At 49.9% G+C, this 24,641-nt stretch overlaps 10 protein-coding genes across 10 annotated transcripts; 6 read left to right on the top strand and 4 right to left on the bottom strand.

Annotated features, from left to right (window-relative positions):
* Positions 1–312: 312 nt before the first annotated feature.
* LTR84_004950 (uncharacterized protein) lies at positions 313–1,287 on the top strand (the record flags this gene model as incomplete). Its single annotated transcript, XM_064848523.1, has 5 exons — positions 313–387; positions 437–512; positions 568–881; positions 962–1,060; positions 1,117–1,287. 5 exons carry the CDS (start codon positions 313–315, stop codon positions 1,285–1,287), a joined length of 735 nt encoding a protein of 244 aa, XP_064711147.1.
* Positions 1,288–1,545: 258 nt separating this feature from the next.
* Positions 1,546–3,284, top strand: LTR84_004951 (uncharacterized protein; the record flags this gene model as incomplete). Its single annotated transcript, XM_064848524.1, has 2 exons — positions 1,546–1,718; positions 1,781–3,284. 2 exons carry the CDS (start codon positions 1,546–1,548, stop codon positions 3,282–3,284), a joined length of 1,677 nt encoding a protein of 558 aa, XP_064711148.1.
* A 1,339-nt stretch (positions 3,285–4,623) lies between these two features.
* Positions 4,624–5,743, bottom strand: LTR84_004952 (uncharacterized protein; the record flags this gene model as incomplete). Its single annotated transcript, XM_064848525.1, has 2 exons — positions 4,624–5,276; positions 5,632–5,743. 2 exons carry the CDS (start codon positions 5,741–5,743, stop codon positions 4,624–4,626), a joined length of 765 nt encoding a protein of 254 aa, XP_064711149.1.
* Positions 5,744–8,600: 2,857 nt separating this feature from the next.
* On the top strand, positions 8,601–9,287 carry RPS12 (40S ribosomal protein S12; the record flags this gene model as incomplete). The annotated part of the gene is made up of 3 exons (XM_064848526.1): positions 8,601–8,603; positions 8,771–8,879; positions 8,947–9,287. 3 exons carry the CDS (start codon positions 8,601–8,603, stop codon positions 9,285–9,287), a joined length of 453 nt encoding a protein of 150 aa, XP_064711150.1.
* Positions 9,288–10,351: 1,064 nt separating this feature from the next.
* On the bottom strand, positions 10,352–11,679 carry LTR84_004954 (uncharacterized protein; the record flags this gene model as incomplete). The annotated part of the gene is made up of 2 exons (XM_064848527.1): positions 10,352–11,190; positions 11,250–11,679. The coding sequence occupies 2 exons, from the start codon at positions 11,677–11,679 to the stop codon at positions 10,352–10,354; spliced, it is 1,269 nt and encodes a 422-aa protein (XP_064711151.1).
* Positions 11,680–14,612: 2,933 nt separating this feature from the next.
* On the top strand, positions 14,613–16,262 carry LTR84_004955 (uncharacterized protein; the record flags this gene model as incomplete). Its single annotated transcript, XM_064848528.1, has 1 exon — positions 14,613–16,262. One exon carries the CDS (start codon positions 14,613–14,615, stop codon positions 16,260–16,262), a length of 1,650 nt encoding a protein of 549 aa, XP_064711152.1.
* Positions 16,263–17,727: 1,465 nt separating this feature from the next.
* LTR84_004956 (uncharacterized protein) lies at positions 17,728–19,388 on the top strand (the record flags this gene model as incomplete). Its single annotated transcript, XM_064848529.1, has 8 exons — positions 17,728–17,902; positions 17,965–17,976; positions 18,093–18,199; positions 18,255–18,356; positions 18,420–18,568; positions 18,657–18,954; positions 19,012–19,075; positions 19,132–19,388. 8 exons carry the CDS (start codon positions 17,728–17,730, stop codon positions 19,386–19,388), a joined length of 1,164 nt encoding a protein of 387 aa, XP_064711153.1.
* Positions 19,389–19,599: 211 nt separating this feature from the next.
* LTR84_004957 (uncharacterized protein) lies at positions 19,600–20,142 on the bottom strand (the record flags this gene model as incomplete). Its single annotated transcript, XM_064848530.1, has 1 exon — positions 19,600–20,142. The coding sequence occupies one exon, from the start codon at positions 20,140–20,142 to the stop codon at positions 19,600–19,602; it is 543 nt and encodes a 180-aa protein (XP_064711154.1).
* An 899-nt stretch (positions 20,143–21,041) lies between these two features.
* On the top strand, positions 21,042–21,809 carry LTR84_004958 (uncharacterized protein; the record flags this gene model as incomplete). The annotated part of the gene is made up of 1 exon (XM_064848531.1): positions 21,042–21,809. One exon carries the CDS (start codon positions 21,042–21,044, stop codon positions 21,807–21,809), a length of 768 nt encoding a protein of 255 aa, XP_064711155.1.
* Positions 21,810–22,113: 304 nt separating this feature from the next.
* Positions 22,114–23,895, bottom strand: LTR84_004959 (uncharacterized protein; the record flags this gene model as incomplete). Its single annotated transcript, XM_064848532.1, has 1 exon — positions 22,114–23,895. One exon carries the CDS (start codon positions 23,893–23,895, stop codon positions 22,114–22,116), a length of 1,782 nt encoding a protein of 593 aa, XP_064711156.1.
* Between the last annotated feature and the right edge of the window lie 746 nt (positions 23,896–24,641).

A 24,641-nucleotide genomic window follows, 5' to 3' on the forward strand; every position in this document is an offset into this window, starting at 1 on the left:
TTGAGATTGCAATATTAAGGTATCTGCGTAGAGAAATCGCCGCCCGGGAGCCGATGACCGGCCGATTTCGGCGTCCTGAGATCTACTTCGTACCACTTCCAACTTTAAGCAACCTTAAATACCCCTTGTTTGACCTCGAATACCAGCTTGATTCTTCTTCGTCAATCATCCATCCGAGGACGTTTGATTATGATAAGCCGTACAGCTCACGCAGGTCAAAAAGCACTTAGCCTTCCGTTCAAGTTTGTTGTTGGTCGGTCCACCGGAGCCCTCAACCCGGTCCTGGGTACTTGCAGATACTCCGCCCTCAAAATGAGTGTGGATAAGGAAGAATCTGATGGTCTGCAAGAAAAGTTGCGCCGACTTCATGACTTTTCACCGTGCGATGTAAGAAGGATCCCTCGGCTCTCTTTTCTTGGTCAGCTCAACAGATCAGGTGTCAGATGCTTTACTCAAGCTGCAGAAAGTCAAACCTGGCGAGGTAGCCAGGGCGGGCTACCTAGCAGATCTTGGTAAGTTGAGTGCAGGGTTGCTTCAATTATGACACTGTGTTTTTGACCCGAAAAGCGCCCTTTGCTTTACCACCTTCCCTGAAGAAAGGCAACGGGAAAATCATAGGCCCTGCATGCACTGTGAAGATGGTATCCAAGCATTCAAAGCCAGAAAGTGAACCACCAGTGGAGAACTTGATTCCCAAGGGGAGTCATTGGGTGGACCTGACAGAGCCAGGCAGTATTGTAGTTATTGAGCAGCCAGAGGGACAAAGCTGTGCTGCAGTTGGTGGGATAATGGCACAAAGGATGAAGGTCAGAGGAGCAGCTGGCTGCGTGGTCGGTGGAAGGGTAAGGGATCTTGCAGAACTGCGGAGTTCCGAACTACCGGTAAGAACCTGAGTCTGGATTCTGATTGATGCCACCTGAGGGCTTGGTAAGTGAAATGCTTATATGGAAGTGACACCCAGATATTCGCCAAAGGTCGGTCAACAGTTGGCACGGGTGCAGAATCGGTGCCTTATGCACGCAATATACCAGTATCAATCACTGGTGTGGAAGTATCTGCGGTAAGCCATTTTCCGGTCAGAGTCAGGCCATCATCATAGTAACTGACCATGTTCAGGGTGATATTGTTTTTCTGGATGCTGAAGAGGGCGTTGTAGTGATCCCAAGAAATCTGCTTGATGAGACTCTCTCACTGATGCCCAAGCTGGTATCAGCCGATGAGAAGGTCAAAGACGCATTGATAGATGGTATGGCGGTGGCCGACGCTTTCAAGAAATTCCGTGGATGAATTCACTTGACCATTCACTCATTTAAAAGATCAAGATCGATTCTAGTTGTTTGCTTTCAAGTTGTTGAGTGTTGCATCTGCTGGTACTTCACTTCCAGTTTCCCAGACCGTCGCGACTGCCTCGACAACTAGGACGCGTCACACGGATCTTTCACCCTCAGATCCATCGCGCACACAACCCGTTCACAGTCTCGTTTGAGTGCCCGCGTTTTTATTCCTTGCACTCCAAATTTCATATCATTTCCAACGGTAATCAAAATGTCGGAAGCCTCTAAGCCTCCTGATGCACAGCGCAGCCCCAAGCGTCCGATCGACCACATTGATATCTCATCAACCATGATGCCTCCCCCTCCCAAGAAGTCGCGTCTGGCTCACCTGGTCGAGTCCATCATTACCGGTTGTTCAGACCCAGACTTTGTTGACAAAGCACGGTGAGTTTCTCCTTCCACCGTCATCCCATCCCGACGAGCCTTGCTGATTATTCTTCTACAAGTTTCAACCATACAATCGACCAGACTACCCTTGCTCCTACTCCATGCAACATTACCACCAAAGAGGTCTTTGAAGGTGACAGTGTTATAGTTTCCAATTCCATCACATCATTGGATGGTAGTTATGGCCTTCTTTCACCACCACCTTCCGAACCAAGAGCCTCTCCTTACGAAGGAAGAGACTTGTCATGGGACGCTGCCCGATCGCTACAAATCACTAATCTGCCAGACAAAGTTTTGAGAATCATCCTCTCCCATGTCTTGGTGACACCCAAGGTAGCCTCAGAATGTGTCCGGCCATGGTACAAACACGGCATGCTCGGTGGCTACATTAGGACAGGCAATGACCCACAGACCAACACCATACAAGAGGTCACTCGAGACAATGTTGACATTGCCCAGACCATGCTGGTGTGTAAGAAGTTTGCAGAGCTTGGCCAGGATGTGTTCTATGGAGAGGCCTGGTTTCAATTTCAAGATGCCAATGCGTTCAATTGGTGGTACAAACAGATTGGGCCCCAAAACGTGGCTCGACTTCAGAAACTTGCTATACAAGTCATACCTGGCTTTCAAGTCGATGGACGGGTCCTATCCAGCCTTGATGTGAGCAGTGAGCAGAGATGGCTCCAATGCTTTCAGCAGTTGCGCCTGAGACACAAATTGGTCACCCTTGAGGTTACTGTGACTGTCGTCAATAAGAAACATTTCGTCAACAAAGAGGGACTTGCTGAAGTTCGCCAGTATCGGCGTCTCCTGCTTGATGAGCTGTTGAGATATCGAAACCTGAAGTTCGCCCTCCTCATTGATCATACCGGAACCTGGGGTGATAGATACCAGTGCCAAGAGCATGCATACGCCATGACTCGTCAAGAAGATGTCACAAAAAATGCACTACGACTTCCTGTCAAGCGCCCTACCTTGGATCAACTGCGAGCGGAAATTCGGCTAAGTCACAAGGAACAGGCAATTGTGGCCAGGGAGCAGCGTGATCGAGAAAAACATGAGCGGGAAAAGCGTGCTTGGGAGAGGCGTACTCGGAGGTACCAAACCTCAAATTATCTTCTCAATGATTTTCGCTTCGACCCTACTTCCACTGGATCATTCTATGGGAGTACATGCAAGCCCATCTCATCTCGACCAACAACTCGCCAGACATACATCAGCGATTATTCCAGTTCACACATGTCCACAAGCTCCCAGGGGCTTAGCCCCAGAGCAGACACTGGATCACTTCATTCTCAGACTCCTCTGTCGCCCATACCCGGCTTTTTCAACACCCATCAGTCCACAGAATCCCTAATATTCGACCCAGTTGCGAATGATCCGTCATATCGTTCAGAAACCCCACCAACATTCGAGAATGACGTCCCTGCCCCAGCTGGCACGCTGAGATCGCGTCCAAGCAAGACATATTCCAAAAAGAATAGGCGTCAAGATAGTCAATCGATCTTCGACTTTGAGCCCTGGGTGTTGCGCGCAGAAGAGATGGAAGATGGTCAAGCATGATGGCTGAAATTCAATCACGGCTTGAGAGAGCAGTGGTTGAGACATTTCATTTTCCCGGAGGCGAACTTTTGCTGTTGGACATATCGGAACAAGTTCAGAGAACTTTTCGACAACTCACTGAGGTGACCAAGTGCGAGCTGAGTGTTTCGGTACATTAGTCATTGATCAGAACCAAGCGACGATATTCAAGAGAAATGATTTCGGACCCGGCCTATTATCCATCAATCAGAACAGGATCGAGACTTGGATCACGGCATCTTTGTTTCCAGATCGAGCTTGCTTATTGGTCAAAAGGGGGTTCACGGCTCTCAATGTCGCGATTGATGGACAGAGTAGGGCACCACCGGCCGCCTGAGCTTGACGGGTATTGTCAGAATCAGGGTTCTTGCATGTAAAATACTGAGCTAGCAACAACGTGCTTGGAATAATCATTGAGCTTGAAAACGCAAGAAAAGTGCTGCCCCGAGTAGTTAGTATTTCAACCCCTCGTGCTAACTGCAGGTCACGAACTGTAAAGTCACGTTCAAACGAATCTGAAGACACGCACGGAGCAAAAGAGGCACCACCAACATCCAACAAACAAGACCACACCATGAAAATCAACGCGATCAGCTCCAATCACTGGAGCCCGCTAATTCTGTGGCAGCAAACTCTACATATACTGTATGTAACCCTGGGGCACCCTGTGCGAGAAAAAAACAAAACGAACCCTTCTCTTCTGTTTCCGATCCCATTCCGCTCCCCCTTTTCTTCGGGGGAGGAAAAAACAAAACTTCTGTGACTCTGTGCGATGGTGCGAGAGAGAAAAAAAATACCGTCCATCAACGTTAATGGGCGTGGCTGGGCCCTGTATAACAACATCATATCAGATCCTGGTGGGGGTTTGTTCCCCCCACTGGAGTTGATCATTCGCAAAGAGGCTAGGCTAGGCAGACAGGCAGGTGGGTAGGTGGATAGGTAGATACGATTCTTGCCTGCCTGCCTGCGGTGCGGTGCGGTGCTTTGCTTTGAGAAACCCCTCTCCTGTCTTTGTCTCGTGGATGGAGACGGGGAGGGAGCGGGGTTGAGTTGAAAATAAGGGGAAATTCATGTCCGGCTCGATGGAATCGATTGGACGGAGGAAAATCAATCAATGGAAAAATAAAACAAACAAACGTTCGGCTGCAAAGACTGTGTGCGCCTGTTCTGTACTCTGTACTGTCCTGCCAGTTTTGATATCACTGTTCAGTTGGTGGTTGTGTCAGCATGAGTTGGGCAAGTGGGAAGCGGGAAGCGGGAAGTGGGAAAAGGGAAAGGAGAGTCGGGGATGATTCACACCTTGTAGTCGCATGATAAACATCTAGTCCTCGGTCTTGAACGACACGATACGGCTCTTGACAATCTCCTCTTCCTCCTCAATGTCTAGTTCTCGAAGTTCTCCGGTGCCGACATTGTAGATCAGGCCGTGGACCTGGAGGCCCCGCTCGCTCATGGCATCGATGACGATGGGGTTGGTGTGGAGGACCTTGACACCCGCACGAACGTTGAGCTCGACCAACTTGACGCCCTTGTCGGTCTCGTTGAGGGTGTCCAACAGTGAGAGATTCTCCTGCCTGAGAGCACGCAACGGCATGAGCCACGTGTCGATGAGGCCGAGTTTCTTGTTGCCCAGTGCGGCGGCAATACCACCGCACGAGGTGTGGCCGCAAATGATGATGTGCTTGACCTTCAGATACTGGACGGCATATTGGATGACGGAGAGCGAGTTGATGTCGGTGTTGACGAGGATGTTGGCGATATTTCGATGGCAGAAAATCTCGCCGGGCTGTAGGCCTAGGATAGTCGTCTCCGGGCAGCGGGAATCCGCACAGCCAATCCAGAGGATCTGAGGGGATTGACCTTTTCCGAGGGATTCGAATAGTTCGGGCTCGGTCTCGGCGAGGGATCGCCGCCATAAACTGTTGTTGTTAAATGCCTTGGCGTAGGCGTCTTCAAATGGACGTCCATTTGTTACTGATAACGAGAATTGAATGTTAGCTTTTTTGTTGACTGGGACGTGCTGGAGAAGAAGAAAGTTGGATGAATTGAGAGGATAAGGGAGGTGGAGCTTGGGTCATGTGACTTCCGATTACGAATTTGTTGAGGCTGATGAATGACATTGGTAGACCAAAAAAAGTATGACCAGAGGAGAGACCAGAATACTCGTCCAAGGTGCATCTCAATGACAAAAATCATGATGTACATCAAGGGGAGTTGAAGGAGGTCACAGGGTGGTCATTTGGATAAGTGCTGGTGGAGAAGATGAGATGTGTTGAGATTGGGTTCCCAAGATCTCATAGATTAGCGAGTAAAATAGAAATGGACTTACTTAAAGGCATGCTGAATTCTTCGTCGCTGTTTTCTTGGTTGCCGTTTTCCTGGGGCTGGTTGGTGGTTTCTTCCGCCGGAGGGGCAGACTGAGGATCTGAGGGAGTCGCCATGGTACTATATAGTGGTGGTACTGGCAACGATGTCTGAACTTGGGATAACAAGCGAGAACAGCCTGAGGGAGGAGGAGGTGATAGTGTTGAAAGGAGGAGGGTGGATTTGGGAAGCGAAGCACCAGTGACGCCGCCGGATCTACGGTGCAGGTTGAGCTGGGACTGGGATCTTGGAAGCTCGTTCTTTGGCTGACGTGCCTTTGTGCTAGCCTGAGCCCTCGTCTTTTTGTGCAGCTGCAGTGACAAGGCCCCGGTTTGAAGTAGATGTCTGTGTTGTGATTCTGAATAGGCGAGGTTTGATGTGGTGAGACGTTGCAGACAAGGACGAGTGAACATGGGTGGCGGCATGACGTGGTGGTGTTTTGTTTTTTATGCTGGGTGAATGTTTTTCGTGCTCATCTCAAGAATAATTGTAGGGGACGAGCACGAGAATACTGACCGGAGCTTCTGCAACCCAACAGGCCTTTTTTTCTTTTCTGATTGATGGGACAAGGGCGATGATGGACATGTTCCAAGTGGTTGACGAAGACCGGGGGCGCACGGGATTCGACACGGATGATTTAGCGTGAATAAGCGTTGATGGTGGACATGATAGTGGGTGGCATGGGCAAGATAGGCTTCGAGATGGGGGGTCACCCGGGGGGCACTCAACCACGCCTATTCTAATTCAGGCCGTGCACAATCTGGTGTTTCGCTCCCCGAATCTAGCCGCGGAACAAGTTGGAACTTCAAATATTGGTCTAAATTGCAGAAAGTACAGCCTAAGGCCCGGGTGGCCGCCCGCGTTCCGCTGCCTGTATCAAACTCGGGGGGTATTATTGTTCATACTCGTACGGTGGTCATGTCTGAGGTGGTGGTTCCCGAGCAGCAGGTTATGTACAGGGGATTTACTGGTGACGCTGTTCGCCTATGAGGCCTGAGTCTTGAGATTTATCTCCCCGGATGATCTCGTACTCCAAAGCCTACGGATACCGAGTCCAGTTGCCCACTGGCAGGACCAAATTGATTCGTCCTTTATCACTATCTGGACTGGTCTGCTATGTATCATGCTTTCACCATTTGCTTCTTTTCCAGGGCATGTATTTCAGTAACACTTGTAACATCCGGCGACCCTGTCATTTACCAAACTTCCATGTAGCACGGTAGTTGTATTCTTGCTCAACATCGACCCATCTAATCTCCAACCCAACGTCGATCATACTGGAGATCCTTCGATTCGAGACAGGAGAGAGATCCCTCCCGTTTCACCGCCATGAGAACTCAATATCCACTGATAAGACCATATTTGATACTGCCTCATGCTCCTATTCCATCTCATTTCGACTGAATTCTCTCCTCCCCGTCTTGGCCAAACCTGCCTCCCAGACTCCCACTCATATTCGTACGCAATACCATGGTTTTCGGTATGGAGTACCTTGGCCCCCAATACCAAGCTCCCAACGGTCGTGGAGCTTATTCATGGCTATTGCAATGTGAGCCACTGACCATGCTCCTCGTCACTTGTAGATAACAGCGTGCACATTGTTCCTCTTTCCCTTTCTTGAAATGATACTCGGCCATGATTTCGCAGGGTGGATGTTACCGGTTGTTTCCCTAGGTATTGCCCGTCATTGATGAATGCACTTCAACCATGAACCTTGGCATTGGATTGGCAAAGGACGGCGTTCATACAAGAGAACGAATAGAATTTCCAGACATTTCATGTTGAGTTTCAATGCCTGGTCCAAGGCCGGAACTCCCTCAGGATAATGCCTCAAGCTTGTGGACGTGCATAAGATATGGACCCTCTCCGCAATACTTACGCATTAGCCAAGGCTACATACGTCCATCAACATATCCATCCTAGCATCATCTTGGTGTCAGTCTTCAATCAACTGAAATACCACTCGCATAAGAAGTATGCCACCCGAGGTGGGCTAGTTCATCCTTCCCGTGTCCTCGTGACGCCAGTCATGGTTCATGCAACAATGGAAAACGAGTTTGTACCAGTCCTTCTCTCTCGAAGACAGTCAATGGCGTCGAATTCTCACTTTCGGCAAATCATTTACACGATGGTGACCTCTCCACTTTGCATTGACTTCTGACCCAATATACTGGGCATGTAATTGATCTTGCATAGCGTGCATTAGCAATTCTTCCAAGACATGCGAACCATCGGGATCACCTTTGTTTGCGGGGATGTGGGTGTATCAAGACTCCGGGGTCAGGGTCAGCAGGTGTTGGAAGATGCTGTTGACAAATGTCGGGGGTCGTGTTGGAAGGAGGGAGACACAAGCTATCTTGCCTTCTTACTGAGATCTTCCAGCAAGACTGTCAACGGTCTATCGCCTCTCCTTAGTTTTGTGACATCCTTTGATTACTGGAGCCATTGTGCCTAGCTCGGTGCGTATACCGAGGCGACGAGTCTTAAGCTGTCGAAAGACGCGTTGGAGGCAATCCAGGTCAGACGGAGTGGTCTCAGCAGTAGATTTGAAGCCGTGGTCGTGGCCCAGGCTAGGAGATACATGGCTACTGCAAGTACCTCCACTTGGAGCTTTATACAACTTTCGAAAGAATGCCAAACCACTGATCAGTTGATGGTCATCTTCCCTTGATGAACTTGGGAGTGGAGAAATCTTCGTCACGTGATTTTTCAAAATGCCAAGCGCACAATTACTCCGCACATTGGCTCTGTCGAAGGCTCGACTGCGAAATTCCAACGATTTGGAGATTGTTGCTTTCCTTCCTTTTATGAAGTCCCTTCATACCAACTCGATCGATTCGTTCCCTACACTGTGACTCTTTGAGGATCTTCCGACAGAATTGTTGATATTTCAATTGATTCCTTGACAACTGCAAGGGTCGCAACATCGCCAATATGGTACGTTTCCTCCCGTTCCTCCCTCAACAAGAGTTTCCTTCCACGGGCCGTGTACGACCAGTGTCTGGACAATATTGGACCTGTAATTGAAGGTGGACTCGGGCGATTACACGATAACCAACACACGATCACGAAGACACATCATATACTGACAATCTCTTTTATAGTCGGACGGAGAAGAGCCCACCTCCCCCGTCGCCGCTGCCGATGAAGTCGAAGTCTCCGGAGATGCCGGTGCATCTTCTGGATCTATGTCTGTCCTCGATGCCCTGAAAGGTACGCTTAACTTCACATCGGCGGTCACATCTCAAGAGACATTGGTCTGACAACAACTGGTTCGCAGGTGTACTCAAACTCGCACTCATCCATGATGGTCTCGCCCGTGGTCTGCGCGAAGCATCCAAGGCTCTCGATCGTCGTCAAGCGCACATGTGTGTCCTCAACGAGGCATGCGAAGAAGAAGCCTACAAGAAACTCGTCATCGCTCTGTGCTCTGAGCACAAGATCCCTCTCATCAAAGTTCCCGACGGGAAGCTCCTTGGCGAGTGGGCCGGTCTCTGCGTGCTCGATCGTGAGGGCAATGCCCGTAAGGTCGTCAACTGCTCTTGCGTTGTTGTCCGAGACTGGGGTGAGGAGAGCCAAGAGCGCAATGTCCTCCTCAACTACTTCCAAACCGAGCAGTAGAAGGATGACTGGGCAGTAGGGGATTGTGTGCGGAGGAATCAGATGCAATCGCTACCGTTGCAAGGTTACGTGTGGTTGAGGCATATCTGTAATTTTCTCCACAAGAGGCATGGCATGGCATGGCTACGGTTTCCATCCCAAAAGATTTCCCAATATCCTACAAAAAATGGAGCCGACAACAACCTTCAAAGATCCCATTTCTTTTGCATTTCAACAATGGGATCATCTTACAATTGACAAATACGATCACCGATATTCAGATATCGTGGTTTTGAGTGAGTGGGAGAGGTATTGACATGAGGATTGGATCACTTCGAGTCGAATATGGATTCGAGTGGCCCCCACACATTTCTTTACCAAATCTGCCCACCAGGAATACATGTCCATAGTTCTTTCAGCTGCCCGTCCTTCTCCTGCTCGAGGGGAATGGGTCACGGTTGGACGATCCACACTGCCGATGACTTGTTCGCTTGCAGTGTGTCCCAGAAGTCGCTCGACATCCCGGAGGGGGATGTCGGTGACTCGAAAATTCAAAAATGCTTGTTATTCCATTTGATCTCTTGTCGATGCAATCCCGGCTCTTTCCATCTGTCTGCTTCTGCTTTTGCGTGCGCCACTGCAGTCACGCACTGTAATCTATGACAAGGTATTACTTGAGTGATCAGATAGTACTCGTGCTGTGCAATGGTGAAAGATGCGCCGGGCCAAATATCCTTGCTGACACGTGTGGAGAGTACTAAATGACTGCAGTCGTGGAACCCCTCCAGTGAATGGCATTCACTACTCGCCGAGTGTTAACTATGCCAATAGAAGACTGTTACCAATGATATTCGATTGAGAATTCTCTACGGTGTTCGTTGCTATCGAAGGATGTATGTACCCGGAGATATAGAATAGCTCCATCATGAGTATTATCACTCAACGACGCCTCCTTCCTTCTTTCAAAGCATTCCTGGAACTGTGCCGCTGTTGGTTTGGGGCGGGTGCTCAGTCAAGAGACCACGCACGCCTTCCACTCCGACGGCGGGCTTGTCGCTCGACAGAGGATTTCTCTCGAAACCTCGTCACACAACACCAGCACCCTCGACGCCCTCGCCGCCTCTGGGACCAGCCTCGCTCTGCTGCATCTTCCGCATGCGCCTCTTGGCCGAACCAAAGCCATCGATGCCCTTCTCCTGGTTTTCACCAAGCCAGGCCTTGGCCGCCTCGCCCAAAACACCTTTCCCAAGGTAGTAGACGAAGTGGCCGACCATGATGAGGGTGAATGCGATGGGATACATCCAGTGGACGCGGTAGTGGAAGACGCGGATGCCGATGATGACGCCCCAGAAGTTGCCGGTCAGGAGCGAGATGTTCTGGAACGCGGCGCTGGCGAAGCGGTACAGGATCGGGACCAACGTGTAGAAGAGCGTCAGGATCAACGTGTACCCGGTCAGGTAGCCACCGACCTTGCCATTCCAGGTCGCAGACCGGAACGCCTGGCGGTCGAAAATGCCCGCCTGCACGCCGTTGATGATGGTTGCCCAGAATCCGAGTTGTCCAATCACCTCGTACAATGGTCGGCCGGAGACGAACCATTCCTCGTAGACGTTGCACAGGCCGTAGCACGTGGCGCCGAGTAGCGCGAAGAGGTCTCCCTTCAACTGGTTGCCGCTGCTAATGTCGCCGCCGTTGGAGCCCGTGAGGTGGTCCGATCCGAGGAGGATGCCCATCCCACCAATGCAGACGAAAATTCCGAGAATCTGTGCCCAGTGGTAGCGGACGCGGAGCAGGAAGAACGAGAGCGCCACGACCACCACAATCGCCCAGAAGTTGATCAGCTGTGCGGATAGGATGGTCGTATAGCGATAGGCCAGGACGGTGAAATAGTTGCCCTCGACGTCGAAAAATGCCAAGATGATATCTGTGTTCTAAAGTTAGGATCCTGCCCATCTGGTGAGGGAAGCGGCGTGCACAACTTACACTTCCAGCCGTCCTTGAGCAGCAGTCGAGTCCATTTTTTGAAGCCGTACTGATAGATAGTGTAGCTCGTGTATATAAGATTAAGCAATACGTAATTGAATAGGGTCTGAAAGGCGGGAATACTGGTTCCCTCGATGACCAAGAGTGTGGTCAAGGTGTTGGTGCCTGTTATGCAGATAGCCAGTATCTGTCCCAGGGCCAAAATGAACCAGAAGTCTTTGGTCTTGAAGTACGCGAACTTGGAGCGCCATGTTTTCTTGGGCTGAGCTTCACTCCCATCAACGTGGCGCTCGGGACTGGCCTCCACGATCTCCGGGTCGCCGTGCTCCAATGGTGCTTGCGATGACCCAGAAGTATTGGTGCCATATCCGCGACCGGGGTCGATGCTGGTGGCCCGCACTGCGGTGTCAGTTTCCTTGAAGTGGCTCATGGTGAGGCTGGGGGAGATTCAAGAGATAGATTCTTGAAAACCAAAGAAGCGGGAGAAATGCTTGGTTGGAGCTTTATGACGATTAGCGCGCGCAAAGCTCTGAAGTCGCTCGCTGTGGTAAGAGAGGTGAGAAGCCTGAGATGGCGATGGAGAAAAGAGAAGAAGGAAAGGAACAGTCATTTTTCCGACAATTGGACGATCATTTATTCATGATGCAAGCGCGGCGTACACCGTGGGTGAGGTGGGGGTCTTTCGTGGTGCAACATCACGCACAGTATCAAAAATTTTCAGAGTGGTTGGTGGATAGCATCTAGGGGGCCGAGGCCTCCTTATCGATAAGGGAGGGTACCTAGGACTTCCGTTCCACGTGATTTTCACGTGATTAGTTTGGGAACTCACCACTGGCATTTGACCATACTTGCTCATGGAAATCTCATCAAGATCCAAAAGGAGAGGATTCAGCGTGTACCTGACAGATAACGAAGGTCGTTCTGGCATCAACCAATATATAGCTCATTCGACGTTGAACTTGGAGTAAGAGCTCCTCTTCAGTGGAATTATCCCACGTCTCCTGAAAAGTGCGATTGAGATTCACGTACTGTTCATGGTACGTGAACGGAAATGTTTGTAGCGTTTCATATCCATGGCGCATTCGAAGACATCCCATTGTTGCCATATGAGGCTCAGAGATTGCTGTATAGAAGAACACTTGCAGCGAAAGACAGCACACAACTGAGGAACGCTTGACCTCAGGACGAGGACGGGAAGAAGGAAGTTCACATCTGCCGTCCTGCCGATCAGTGAATGACTTGATCAACCTGCGTGCTTCGTTCGGAAATGCCAGACAGCTTTCAAGTTGACTTGGGACAGCGTGGGGAATGACAAGATCTCACACGAAATATCACACACTTGGCCTTTTCATATGTGATACCTGGCTCCGTTTACCTCGTAATCGGCTGATCATCATGCCGTGTTCCCCTAGTCAAGGCACATGGGGTACTCGGTAGGTATGTACCCGCAATGTGCAGCGTGGAAGGGGGTAAAACTTATGACTAAACCTTGGGGCCACCTGTGGCGCCAAGCGCGTCTGTAATTTACGTGCTTGTAGGGAGGGCAATTAATGGGCTTCGGATATGGTAGCCCACAGGCCAGGTGTGTTGCATCTGGAGACTGGTCAATTGTAACGCTCAGCACTTGAGCCGCGAGCGGCACAAGTTGGAGTCGCAGCATTGAAAGGTCGTTGATAAGTACCATCCCAATGACATCAAGTTGCATTACTACACACCCTAAGGGAGGATTGCCCGAGCTAGGTGGTCCCATCTCGATCGCTCGAGTGCACAAAGTTGAATCCTTATCAGAGGCGCACGACCTTATGCATGACTACCTACCTACTTGGTACCTAGAGGGTAGACTAAGAGCTTCAAGACCGAGCTCTTGCAGTTCTCGGCACATCAACCAGGCCATGGCTCTTGTGACACTGGGCGAAGATGATTGTTGACTGCGTGGTACGGACAGCCCCTTATTTAGATACCTGTCTACGAGTAGGTAGATATTGAGATTGCGGCCAGAAGGACCAATTTGAAACACTAAAACGGTCTTAAAGCTGAGTTCCAAGGCTCGGCGTGTCAGCACTTCTCATGTCGACACGTCTTGGAACAAGCAATGTGTTGACTGGTTATAGAAACGTAGCCTGAAGGCCAGTGCTGACTGCTGAGCGGATATAACGGGAGCTGGAAGCCACGTGCCAAGGCTCGCGTCCAGGGGGCTACCCACCTCTTTTCGTGGCGCCGGTTGAGCCCTATCAGATGTGCAAAGATGTGGATTGAAATCAAATGGGTTTCGAGCACCAAGCACCATGTACACGTAATAACCTCACTATTGTTGCTTGTCCAAGTTCACACCGAAGATACTTTGTAGAAGTTGTTGGTAACTTGACATTGCCAGTGCATGAAACTTCCCACACCTCCACTCTCGGCTGCAACAATGGATTTCTTGGTAGTCCTCGCTACTCCATACTGGTTCAGCCAGACCATACTTGGTACTTGGTACTTTGACCACTCAAGGGAGCAGGTCGCCAAGGAATTATGCATGGCTTTTAATCAGCCCTAGTTCCTTCCCGATGGTCAATGATACCGTATTCTGACTTGGACACCCACATGGTCGATGAGAAAGCATGACGATACTCGCAAGATCCTCCCTTAACACGTCTTGGGGAAAACTTTCGCTTGAAAAGATAGGCGAAAGCCAATGCAAAGGAGGCTCGAGGCTCACCTTGAGTCCTCCGGGATTCGGAGGATCAAAGTGGCTTGTCTCCCAGGGAAATAAGGAGGCTGCAATCAAGGTGGGGTCTGAAGGAACACACTAAAACGCCAAAGACCGGCGCCATGATTTCTCCCAACCACTCAACTGATCCAGTTTCCTCCTATCTCATAATCCTGGTGGATTGCCCCTTCCTTCAGAAAATTCCCACCCAGCTTTGGTCCAGGATGTCCCCTTCCTTGGAGTTCTTGGTAGGAGCCTCATCAGTCGTTGACTCGCAAACGATCGACCATCGGGCCAGGACCCAGCAGGTGGCACTCAACTAAGTATTGTCCACACTTGGCCAACAACGACTCAACTTTCCGATGATCCCAAGTCTACCGTGCTTCATTCCCTCTCTTTATCTGGAGAAAAGTCCACGTTGCTCAGTTTTACACTCTCATTGAAAAGAACCATTCTTGCTGCTCATCATCAGACCCTGTCACTCAGCCGCTCAACTTTTCTGTTATATGCTCCGCTAGTCGGTTGGATGACCTTTTTCCCTTATTCTGGCTTCTCGTCCATCAAACTTTAATTCGACGCAATCACGTCGCAAACGTGGCCGTTCGTAGACGCCTCCCAGTTTGCAATTGGATGCGTCCGTCTATTTGTTACCGACTGTCAATTCCTCCGTCATGACCCTTGAAAATAACGACGAGGTCCAGAAGCCACTCATTTCAGAGGAAGAAAAGGACATCTTTCTTGACACCACGGACGACTACAGCATTGATGCCCTCCGTCGAGAGAGACGGAGGAGGATCTTCTCAAAGCTCGCCTCGTTGGCCCGACCTGCACATGCCTATAGACTAGGTAAACGTTTTGCGTACTGCTTCGTGCCACAGATTCTGCGAACTCGAATCTGGAACGATGCAGCTTCGAAACCCAAATTCTTTCCAACGAGCTATTTGAACGGTTTACGTGGTATCACATCCGTCAAGGTCTTTACATTTCACTACACATTCGCTTTCAGTGACTTTGGCTTTGCACCATGGGGAGTAAATTCCGGTCACCGCTATATCTTGGAACTACCCATTATCCGCTATTTCTATTCAGGCTTCACCGCGCATGTCTTCTTCGGTATTGCCGGCTATCTGACAACGTTACGGCTCTTCCAGTTGATCGACAAACATGACCAAGCATCCCAGTCCAAGGTGCTTCAAACAGTATCAGGTGCGGTCTTTCGTCGAGGCTTCCGACTATATCTTCCTGTCTTCATAATTACACTCATTACGACGACATACATCCATTTCGGCTTCTATGAAGTCAATCGACCGCTGTTGATGGATCGTGGAACACTGTTCCCTGGTGTTTGGAATGAGCCCAAGCCCGAAATGCTCCCCACCATCTACGAACAATTCCGCTTCTGGCTGCACGAAATGTTCGACTTGACCAACCTACTGGAGCACGGTTCTGTTTACCCCTGGCACGACCAACATCTATGGTCAATTTTGGCCGAGATGCAGGGCTCTCTACATCTATACGCCATCCTGGTTGCGACAGCACTTTGCCGGAGGCCGGTGCGTCTGATAGTGATGATTGTCATGATCTACGTTTACTTTCTCTGGAACTGTTGGCAAATATGGGTGTATATACTCGGAGCAGTCGTGGCACAAATCGACTTACTCTTGACCGAGCGTGAAGAAGACAAGAAGAATTCGTTGGCGCTGGAAAAACTTCCACCTTCTCCTCCGCGGTCCCCGACAAGAGAAGAGAAACCATCTGGCACCTTTTCCCGCTATCGTCCTTCGAACCCTTTAACCTACTCCACCGGGTATTCTGTACTTCGAGTATTCGGATTCTTGGTTGCATTCTATCTTCTCTCCTATCCGATTGATGGAGCACGTGATAATGCGCCAGGGTATATGACGCTCAACAGTTTTATTCCTGAATGGATGGAACGCAAGGACAAGTTTTATCCCAACTTTGGGACTGCTCTCCTTATACTTCTCTTGGCGCGGTCGGACCCAAACAATTCTATTTGGCGGTCCATATTGAACAGCGACCTGGCACAGTATCTCGGCAAAATCAGTTTTGGCCTATATCTGACCCATGGTCCGGTTCTCCATGCTTTTGGGTACATGATCCCACATAAAGTGTGGCATGCAATGGGCACTGAAGGCATTGAGACAACAAATCTGCCATGGATAACTGCTATCCTTATTGGCTGGTCCATCAGCCTTGTCTGCTGCCTTTGTGTTGCTGATGTATGGAATAGAGAGGTGGAGAGTCGATGTGTGAAGGTTGTGAAAAAATTGGAAGAGTTTTGTTTTGCCCCTAAGAAATAGATAAAGGTCGGCTTTCCGGGAGATGCGCTTGGCGCACTACATTGCATCAACGAGCATAATGAGCGATTCCAGCGAGGTGGCGTTCTGGTATTCGGTGTCGGGTTGACATGGTCCTCGATGGGTATCAACATTTTGACAGGAAATACCTTTTTTGCCTGGTGGCACTGGAAACAGCCCGGCAATTCATGATTATAATACCAAAAGGAAGACTAATATTAACTAGACTGGGTCGAATGATAATGAGAATATGTCAATGAGACCTGTTCTGCAGGAATGATTCACCCGTGAAGCCACTCCATTTGCTTGTATGTCGGATAATACTCCCCGTTCGGTGACTACCTCGAGCAAGTCAATCTCTAACCCGCCACAATGGGATCCAAGCATTGGGAAGCATATAAAGTGCTCGAATAATGCAGATATGCATTACTTAAGCTGGATGCGTTGTGGCATAAGCGAAAGTCAAAGCACCGGTCAGCCCACGAGACACTTCGCAGACAGCCGGAGGGATCCGGGGATCTCTGTATCAAGACCGCCCAGCTATGTTCCTAACGAGCATGTCGAGGTTTCTATTCAGCAGCCAGCAATTGCAAGATACCTCTGTACATCTGAAAGTATTTCAAGTCTATAGTTTGAGAAGCGCTGCGATGCTCCACCACTCGGACCATCCGACCCATGTCCACAACCATATGCATCTCCATTCAACACGCACGAAAACGAGGCCGAAGGCATTACAGTTCACGCAACTGCAGGCGTTGTGCGGCGCCACTGCGCTCTTCGCAATAGTAGTGATCCTCGCCAGACCGATCTTGGCAACTTGTCTCCTGTGTCTGTGTCTTTTGGTCATTTATCTTCATCTGAAATCGCAGCCAAGCCAATCTTCTCATTTCTGGCGGAAATACGAACACAACCGTACAGGGGAGGTCTCGTCGTTACTTAACCCTGAGAGCATCTTGGACGACATGGTTGCATCAATATCCCCACCTAAACGAAAACCGGGGAAAGCAAAGAGTGTCCGATTTCTTTCTTGACTTGAGCGATGCTTTTGCCGGTGTCTAGGATCCGTTACGATTTTCGCCATCTCTGATACATATTATTTGGTATTATATGATTCCAAGGCCGGAGGATTAGTCGGATGTCGTTAGGTTACGTGAGTCCGATCCCTAAGTGACTGGCATGAGAAGACGACTTGTGGGGTGTGGGGTTTTGCTCATTTTCGGAACTCCAAATCCACACACTACTTTTCATGGGATGAGGGGGAATACGGATTCTGTAAAGACTACCGAGGTCAGTGTGCACTGGACGCACGCCTTGAGGAAATTCGAAGGTGCCCCTCGGAGAATGCACAGCGATGGATGTAAAGAGAAAAATCTGAAATAAGCACACAAACAAGTCAACAGGCTTCCTCAGAATATACTCTTGCTTGCCTTCGCCTCTTTTTTAAACTCGGAAGCTTTCCTCCGCTGCCATGTCAAGTATTTGGACCAAACTGATTCCCGTGGCGGTGCTCGGGTTGGCATCGCTGTACAACAATCCATATCCCCTGCTGAACCGGTTCGGTGGGCGAGTACTAGATCTCCAGCCGAACAACGACCACCTCGGTCACGGAGCGTTAAACAATGATAAATGCTGGACTTTCCCGGGTGGGTGCTGATTTTGGGTTTATGATGTTGGTTCAAAGACATCAAGGCTAATATCAAAGTAGTCGGCAAGGCATGTGAGGACGTCCGCATCCATCACCCGTCTGGAACTGCTCTGTTAGGTGCGTACAACATGATATATTGGAAACGGGTTTACTTGCTCGGTGAATTTCCATTAACATCCAACGTCAAGCATGCGGCTATCCCGAGACGAGGAACGTCTTCTATCCACCATTGGCGAGGCACGACACCGTTAGTGCGAAGACCTACAGGGAATACTTCCTCAAATACGACATCAAGGTCAGTGGCTCAGGACGTTCACATAGATTAACATTGTGATTCTAATGACCCAAAGTCCAACTCTACGGTTCCACTTGTCATCGAAGGACTCGATGCTTCGCACGACCTCATTCTCCATGGCATTGACTTGTTTATCCCCAAGGATGACAAATCTAGGGTTTGACTCAACCACCCTAGCTTTAGGCGATGCAGATCAATTGTTTGCTGACTCGAGATATAGATATATATGTTCGCAGTCAATCACGCTCGCACCGGAAGCGAAATCCTCCTCTTTTCGCACAAAATAGGCTCCGATGTGCTCACATTTGTCCGCAGCTTTAAGCATTCAAGTATCAAGACCCCCAATGCCGTCGCTGCAACCAGTCTCGAGTAAGTGCCTCTAAACAACTAATGATGTCTTGCTTCCGAGCTTGGAATAGCCACCATATGGCGATGGCTGACATAACATAACCTCTAGTTCCTTCTTCATCACCAATGACCACTACTTCTGGGGTGGCTTTCTCGGTGGCGTGCTCCGCAAGTTTGAGAATAAGTTCGGTCCCTGGAAATGGGCATCCGATGTCGTCCACTGCTCGGCAGCTGGCTCCCGGCTGGATTGCAAGACTGTTTCACCGACTCACTCACACCCGTCTGCGAATGGCGCACTGCTCATCGACGATGGAAAGGTCCTGTTGGTAAATGATGTGGTCAAAGGCACAACAACGTTCTATGATGTCGACCCGGTCTCGAAGGAATTGACTGTAAAACAAGAAGTGGTACGTTGAATGGGTTGAACCGCTGCGGATCATGCTCTTACTGACTTCGCTTTCAAGCGTCTGGGCGCAGCAGCCGACAATCTTTCAGAAATCCCTGGATCTGGAGATATCGCTGTTTGCGGTAAGTGATTGAGATATTTGTTTCATCTCTTCATCTCTAATAATGGCAATGTTTAGTCTTCCCTGATGTCATGCGTCTTATCGGACGACTGACTGGAGACAACCTCTTGAAAACCGACTTCAAGGGAGAAGCCGCAGTGCTGCGTCTTGTCAAGAAGAATAATTATCAGCCAGAGGTCCTGTACTGGGATGATGGTTCGCTCATAACTGTTCTCACTGGCGCAGCTGTAGACCCAGTCACTCGTCGCTTGATTGCTGGTGGAGTTGCAGAGAGGCATTTCATAGTCTGCGACATCAGCGGCGTGAACCTCTGAAGGGTCGATCAGAGCAACTTCTGCAAAAGCCAGACCCACACCGCTCAGGTTGCAAATGCCCGACCTTAGAGTCCAGACCGAGCCTCTCGTTGATGCAGGAGCTGAACATTGTTGACCGCTGGCTTTTTCTTAGAGCTGAAGCATTTGGCCTCTTCCCTAAATACAGAGGAATGTTGAGTCCAGGGTGATCAATCGCAAGACTGCACGCAGCCTATAGTTGTTTGACCATGATATTGTCTGTTTGCACCACTTCTCCGATCGTGAAGTCATGCTCACCGACCTTCACATAGCCGAGCTTCTCGTAAACCTTCTGAGCCTTGAGATTTTCTTCCCAAACACCCAGCCATATATGCTTGAAGCCCTGTTCTTTAGCCATAGCTTCGATCCTACTTGCGAGGATCTTCCCCACTCCAAGCCCGTGGTAGTCCGGATGCACGTATATCCGCTGGAATTCCACTGTGTTTTCCAGATGAACGATGCACGGCTCGCTGGTGCCACGAGTCAGAAGTGCGAAGCCGATAACTGTGTTGTCTGGAGTGGTTGCAACAATCATATCCTTGTTGGGATCTTTGACATCCTGGCTCGTGGCTGGTATGCTGTAAGCCTCGTCCAAATATGCTTGAAGCTCATGAGGTGGGACTGAATACCCAAAAGTCGTGCTGAATACGTGAGACCCAAGGCTGGCAATATAATTGATGTCTTCATCGACCGCGTCGCGGACGTTGATTGGTCTGGTAGAAGTTGTGTCTATCATGGCCGCGATTTGGACAAAGTCTTTGGGAATCTGATGCCAGTGTGGTGATCAATGCTAGGCCAAAAGTTGCATTTATCGCGGGTTCCAGACACAATTTATCCTGCGTAAGGCTTTGCCTGCAGTCGCTGCGCGACTGGACATAGAACCAAAAAGAAATCTCAAGACGAACGCTGAAGTTAAGGCCCGGAGGAAAAGAAACACCGACGCCTTATGACCATGTACTGTTCAACCATGTGCCTAAAGTGTCAAAAATCCTGGACCGAATCCGCTGCGGATGTTCTCCCCTGAGCACCGAGTGAACATCCCTCCAATAATCAACTCGTCATATCATTGACGACTCGGACCTGGGCTCGAATGTGCCAAAAAAAAATTCTATCGAGGTTCTGGACCTTTTCCAGGTGCTATCGCGGTGCCTATCTCGCCGCGCGAGCCGCCCAAGCATGTTGCACTGGACGCACGCCCTTTCACATTCTCGGGTATATTCTATCGACTGTCAAGGATTCTGGGCACGCTGGGTCGCGTCATCGCATGGACGCTTTGGCCAAATTGATGAAGTCTTTCGTCAGACACGAGTGGATTTTTAGGCATCTTTCCAGGATCTGGAGCTATTGAGGCTACTCTAGGCATGTAAGAAACCGAATTGTACCCGGGCCGGGTACCACTTGATGGTAGGTTTATGACAGACCTTCTACACACACATTCGTGCGGAGGCTAGGGTGCCAACTGGACAGAGCCATAAGATGGTTCGAATTGGTGGCGACAGCGGATTTTGAAATATGGCATCTCGCCCACTGGCCAGTTAAGGACCCCGTATATCTTCTCTTCATCCAAACGACACTCGACAGCTTTTACACGCATTAAGCATAGACGACGCCCCTGGATCACACAAGCCTGCGAAAATGTATCTTCGCGCGGTTCACGCCGAACACTCCATCCCAGCCTTGCGGCAATTTATCAAAGAAAACCCGTTCGGACTCATCATCAGCGCCATAAAATCTGTCAATTTCCCAACCATCCAATGCACACATGTTCCCTGGATTATCGACGTCCAGGACGACACGAGTGAAACTGAACTTGGCACATTGCGCGGCCACATGGCCAAGCCGAATCCGCACTCCAAAGCCCTGAGCGAAGCCGCCCAAGCGGATTCGCCATCCAACGGCAAACTCGCGGAGGAAGTGTCAGTCATCTTCAATGGTCCGGCGCATCACTACGTGACGCCCAAGTTCTACACGGAGACAAAACCCAGCACCGGGAAAGTGGTACCCACGTGGAACTACGCGGCGGTCCAGGCCTACGGCACGGCGACGATATACTTCGACTCGAAGGCGTCCGAGACCGGTGAATTTCTGAGACGACAACTTGACGATCTCTCGCATCACGCCGAAGCCAATGTCATGGGCTTCGTAGGTGGTGATCGGCAGAAAGCTTGGGAGGTAAGCGATGCGCCGCAGTCGTATGTCGACCTGTTGAGGAAAAATATCATTGGCGTCGAAATTGAAATCACCCGGCTGGAGGGGAAGTTCAAGATGAGCCAGGAGCTGGGCAAGGGTGATCGGGAGGGTGTCATCAAGGGGTTCGAGGCGCTCAACACCGATCAGGGTTCCAAGATTGCAAGGACGGTGGAAGAGAGGGCCGCGCTGAGGGAGTTGAAATTGTCTGCGTGAAATGAACTCGACTGAATGGCGCACATTGTTTTAGAGGCCCGAAGATCGCTATTGAAATGTTGTCACCCTCTCATGTTAAATAAGTGTCCAACTCTAAATGCCCATGGTCAGTAACTAAAGATATCTTGAGAGGTTTTTAAGATCTCACTCGTGCTTCTCGCCTTGTTCGTGGTCGCTGGAGTCAACAGCCTTCTGCTCTCGAGTCTCTTTCGGAACAGCAGGACCATCCCGGGCTGCCAACACTGGATCTTCGACGTTCAATGCCACCACCATCACCTCCAACACCGTGGCTTGATAGCCTGTATCATTTTCGTTGCCGTAGATCTCCTTGATCATTCTTTAGGGTACCCTCCAGAACATCACCAGATCCATCTTCCAAAGATTGCCTGTTCTGCTTCATCTGCAAATCCCGACGGGCTTCGGGCATCTCTGGCTTCCCACCCAGTGAAACCAATACGACTTCACTGGTCGCCGTCAGGGAATCCAGGACCTCCAACTCGCGGCGAGTGAACAAACGCGGTAGGAGTTTCCACCGAAGGGGGATCAGACCTGTTATCAGGATCGGAAAACCTATCGCGGCTACGGTCTGACTGATGGCTATCGACGTAGCAAAGCCAAGGAACTGCCAGAATAGATAGTGCCAAATCTGGCGACGAGGTACGGTGTTCAACGGATCGGAAGGCTGCCGGAACTTGGGGTCCCGCAGGAGGAAAGCAATTTTGTCTGTCAAGATTGGGTTGGTCAAAATGCTGCCCATCCCAACCGTGAAGAAGACTCCGCTAATTATGGCTCGGGGGATGAGGGAGATGACCGTCAAGAGTGGACCGGTCATGGTGCCAACGAGTGCCAACCCCATCACCAGGTGGGAAATGCGTTGTTCGGCCACGCTTTCTGCTGTTGTCGTCTTTCGTATAATACTGGGTTCATCTGGGTTCTTTGTTTCGATCACAACAGATTCCACCTTGTAATAGGTGACCGAATCGGTGTGAACAGGTGCTTGTGGAACCAGGCCATTTGGAAGTGGTATATTCAAGACACCACCAACAAGGCAAGTGCAACCAAGCAAAAAGAAGTCCCAATGGAAACCAGCAGGCTTCCTGAGTGGAAAATTTCGTGCTTGAGCAGTTAGCGATGAGACATTGTGGTCGTAGTAAAATAGGACAGTCATCAAGAAGCCAAATGGGATTGCGATGAATATCCATTTGACAGGAAGTGACCAGAATTTCATAACCCAGGGCCGATCTACTGTTGGGTAGAAGGGACGGGTGGTTGGAAGGTATTCGAAGTGGGCGTATGCGAGGTTTCCCGGGAAGTGCGTGAAACCCGTCCACCAGACAGTGGCTATGACATAGGCATAATCCGAGAGGAATGTGCGTAGCCAGGTCCGCGTGTAGGTCGTCTGACCCATTTGTTCCAGTAAGTAGACGGTGAGAAAGTAGAGTATTGCAACAAGGGCAGATGCGAAGCCATTGGAGATCTGGCCGTCATGAAATCCGATACTGAGCTCTTCACAGCCTTTTATAACATATACTGTACCGACATAGAAGCCAAATGTCTGGGAGGAGAAGTCTGTGACGGTCCGCATGTAGTCGCAGAGGTTGAAGATGGCTATCATCCAGTGGAAAATGGCGGCCCATATACCGACCCAGACCATAAACTGCGGATATAGCCCAACATCGTATATCTTGATGATATCGTAAATGGTATAGTTGAATAGTGATATCAGACCAGTGACCCCAACTACGGTCAAGGGTTGGCAAGAGAGCAGACTGAAGACGATCGCCGCAAGAGCCGAGGAGAGCAAGGCTTCATTGATGCCAAAGAAGCCCCCCGTGTTGTAAGACATATCGAGCTGGAAGGCCATTGCTGGCAGGAGGTTGATGAAGTATATTCGAATCGTGCCTGAAAGGACACGGTAGGTGAAGCCTTCACGTAAATCGCCCCAGTAATAAGGCATTCTCCTCTTCACGTCGTGGTACATCCCACGGCATGGTCGGAGCAGTCGACTACCGAAACCCTGATCAGTCCTCCATTGGTAGTCGTCCTGCGATCGTTTGCCTTGCTCTGGGTGACATTGGGAGCTCATTGTCGACCAACTTGGTGAGCCAAATCCTGAAAAAGTAGAGTGTGAGAGAACCAGTCAAGTATGAAACGACAAAAAGCCTTGATGCCGGCCCGTTCGGCACCAAGTGACCTTTAATATCTATAAGTTTGCATGTCCCATACTTAGCCCGCTAGTATGGCATGATGATATCTGGATCCACACTTCAATGGTAAGGTTTCCGCGCGTGTCACCGACTGTCATTGAATACCTTGCGCGGACCATTTTGGGCAAGCCTGCCCTTTAATCGAGGTTCGCTGGGCTTAGCTGGTTTAGAAGCCGCCATGCAGCTCAACTGGTAGATTTTGCCACTCTGCACGTCCGTTATTTCAGACTATCCTAGTGAATGGAGAATCGTAGTCGCATATGCCAAGGGTTACCATAAACAAGACAACGATCTCTCGATGTTGTCGAATTTATGCCAAGTCACCTCTAAGACTTGGTAGGCACTCATTGGCAGGGTACGACAGAATTCCCAGACTCCGTAGATTACTGGCGACTTTTCTTACCCTGTAGCCCGCGGTCTTCAATGATTCAGCTTATCAATCTAGGATAGCCCGTGAGTACTAAAGCGTGTAATCAATCATAGCTACACATCCAAGGAGCCATGCCACAAGAACTAGAGTTCACCACAAGATATTATGGATAACTTTTGGTGGACCAAGGTGCAAGGCTCTCTCCAAGACATATGCTAAACGGTGGAGCATTCGCTGAAGAGTGCAGTTGATTGA

The sequence above is a fragment of the Exophiala bonariae genome (genome assembly GCF_035927105.1).
Source record: "Exophiala bonariae strain CCFEE 5792 chromosome Unknown scaffold_2, whole genome shotgun sequence".
NCBI classification, from domain to species: domain Eukaryota; kingdom Fungi; phylum Ascomycota; class Eurotiomycetes; order Chaetothyriales; family Herpotrichiellaceae; genus Exophiala; species Exophiala bonariae.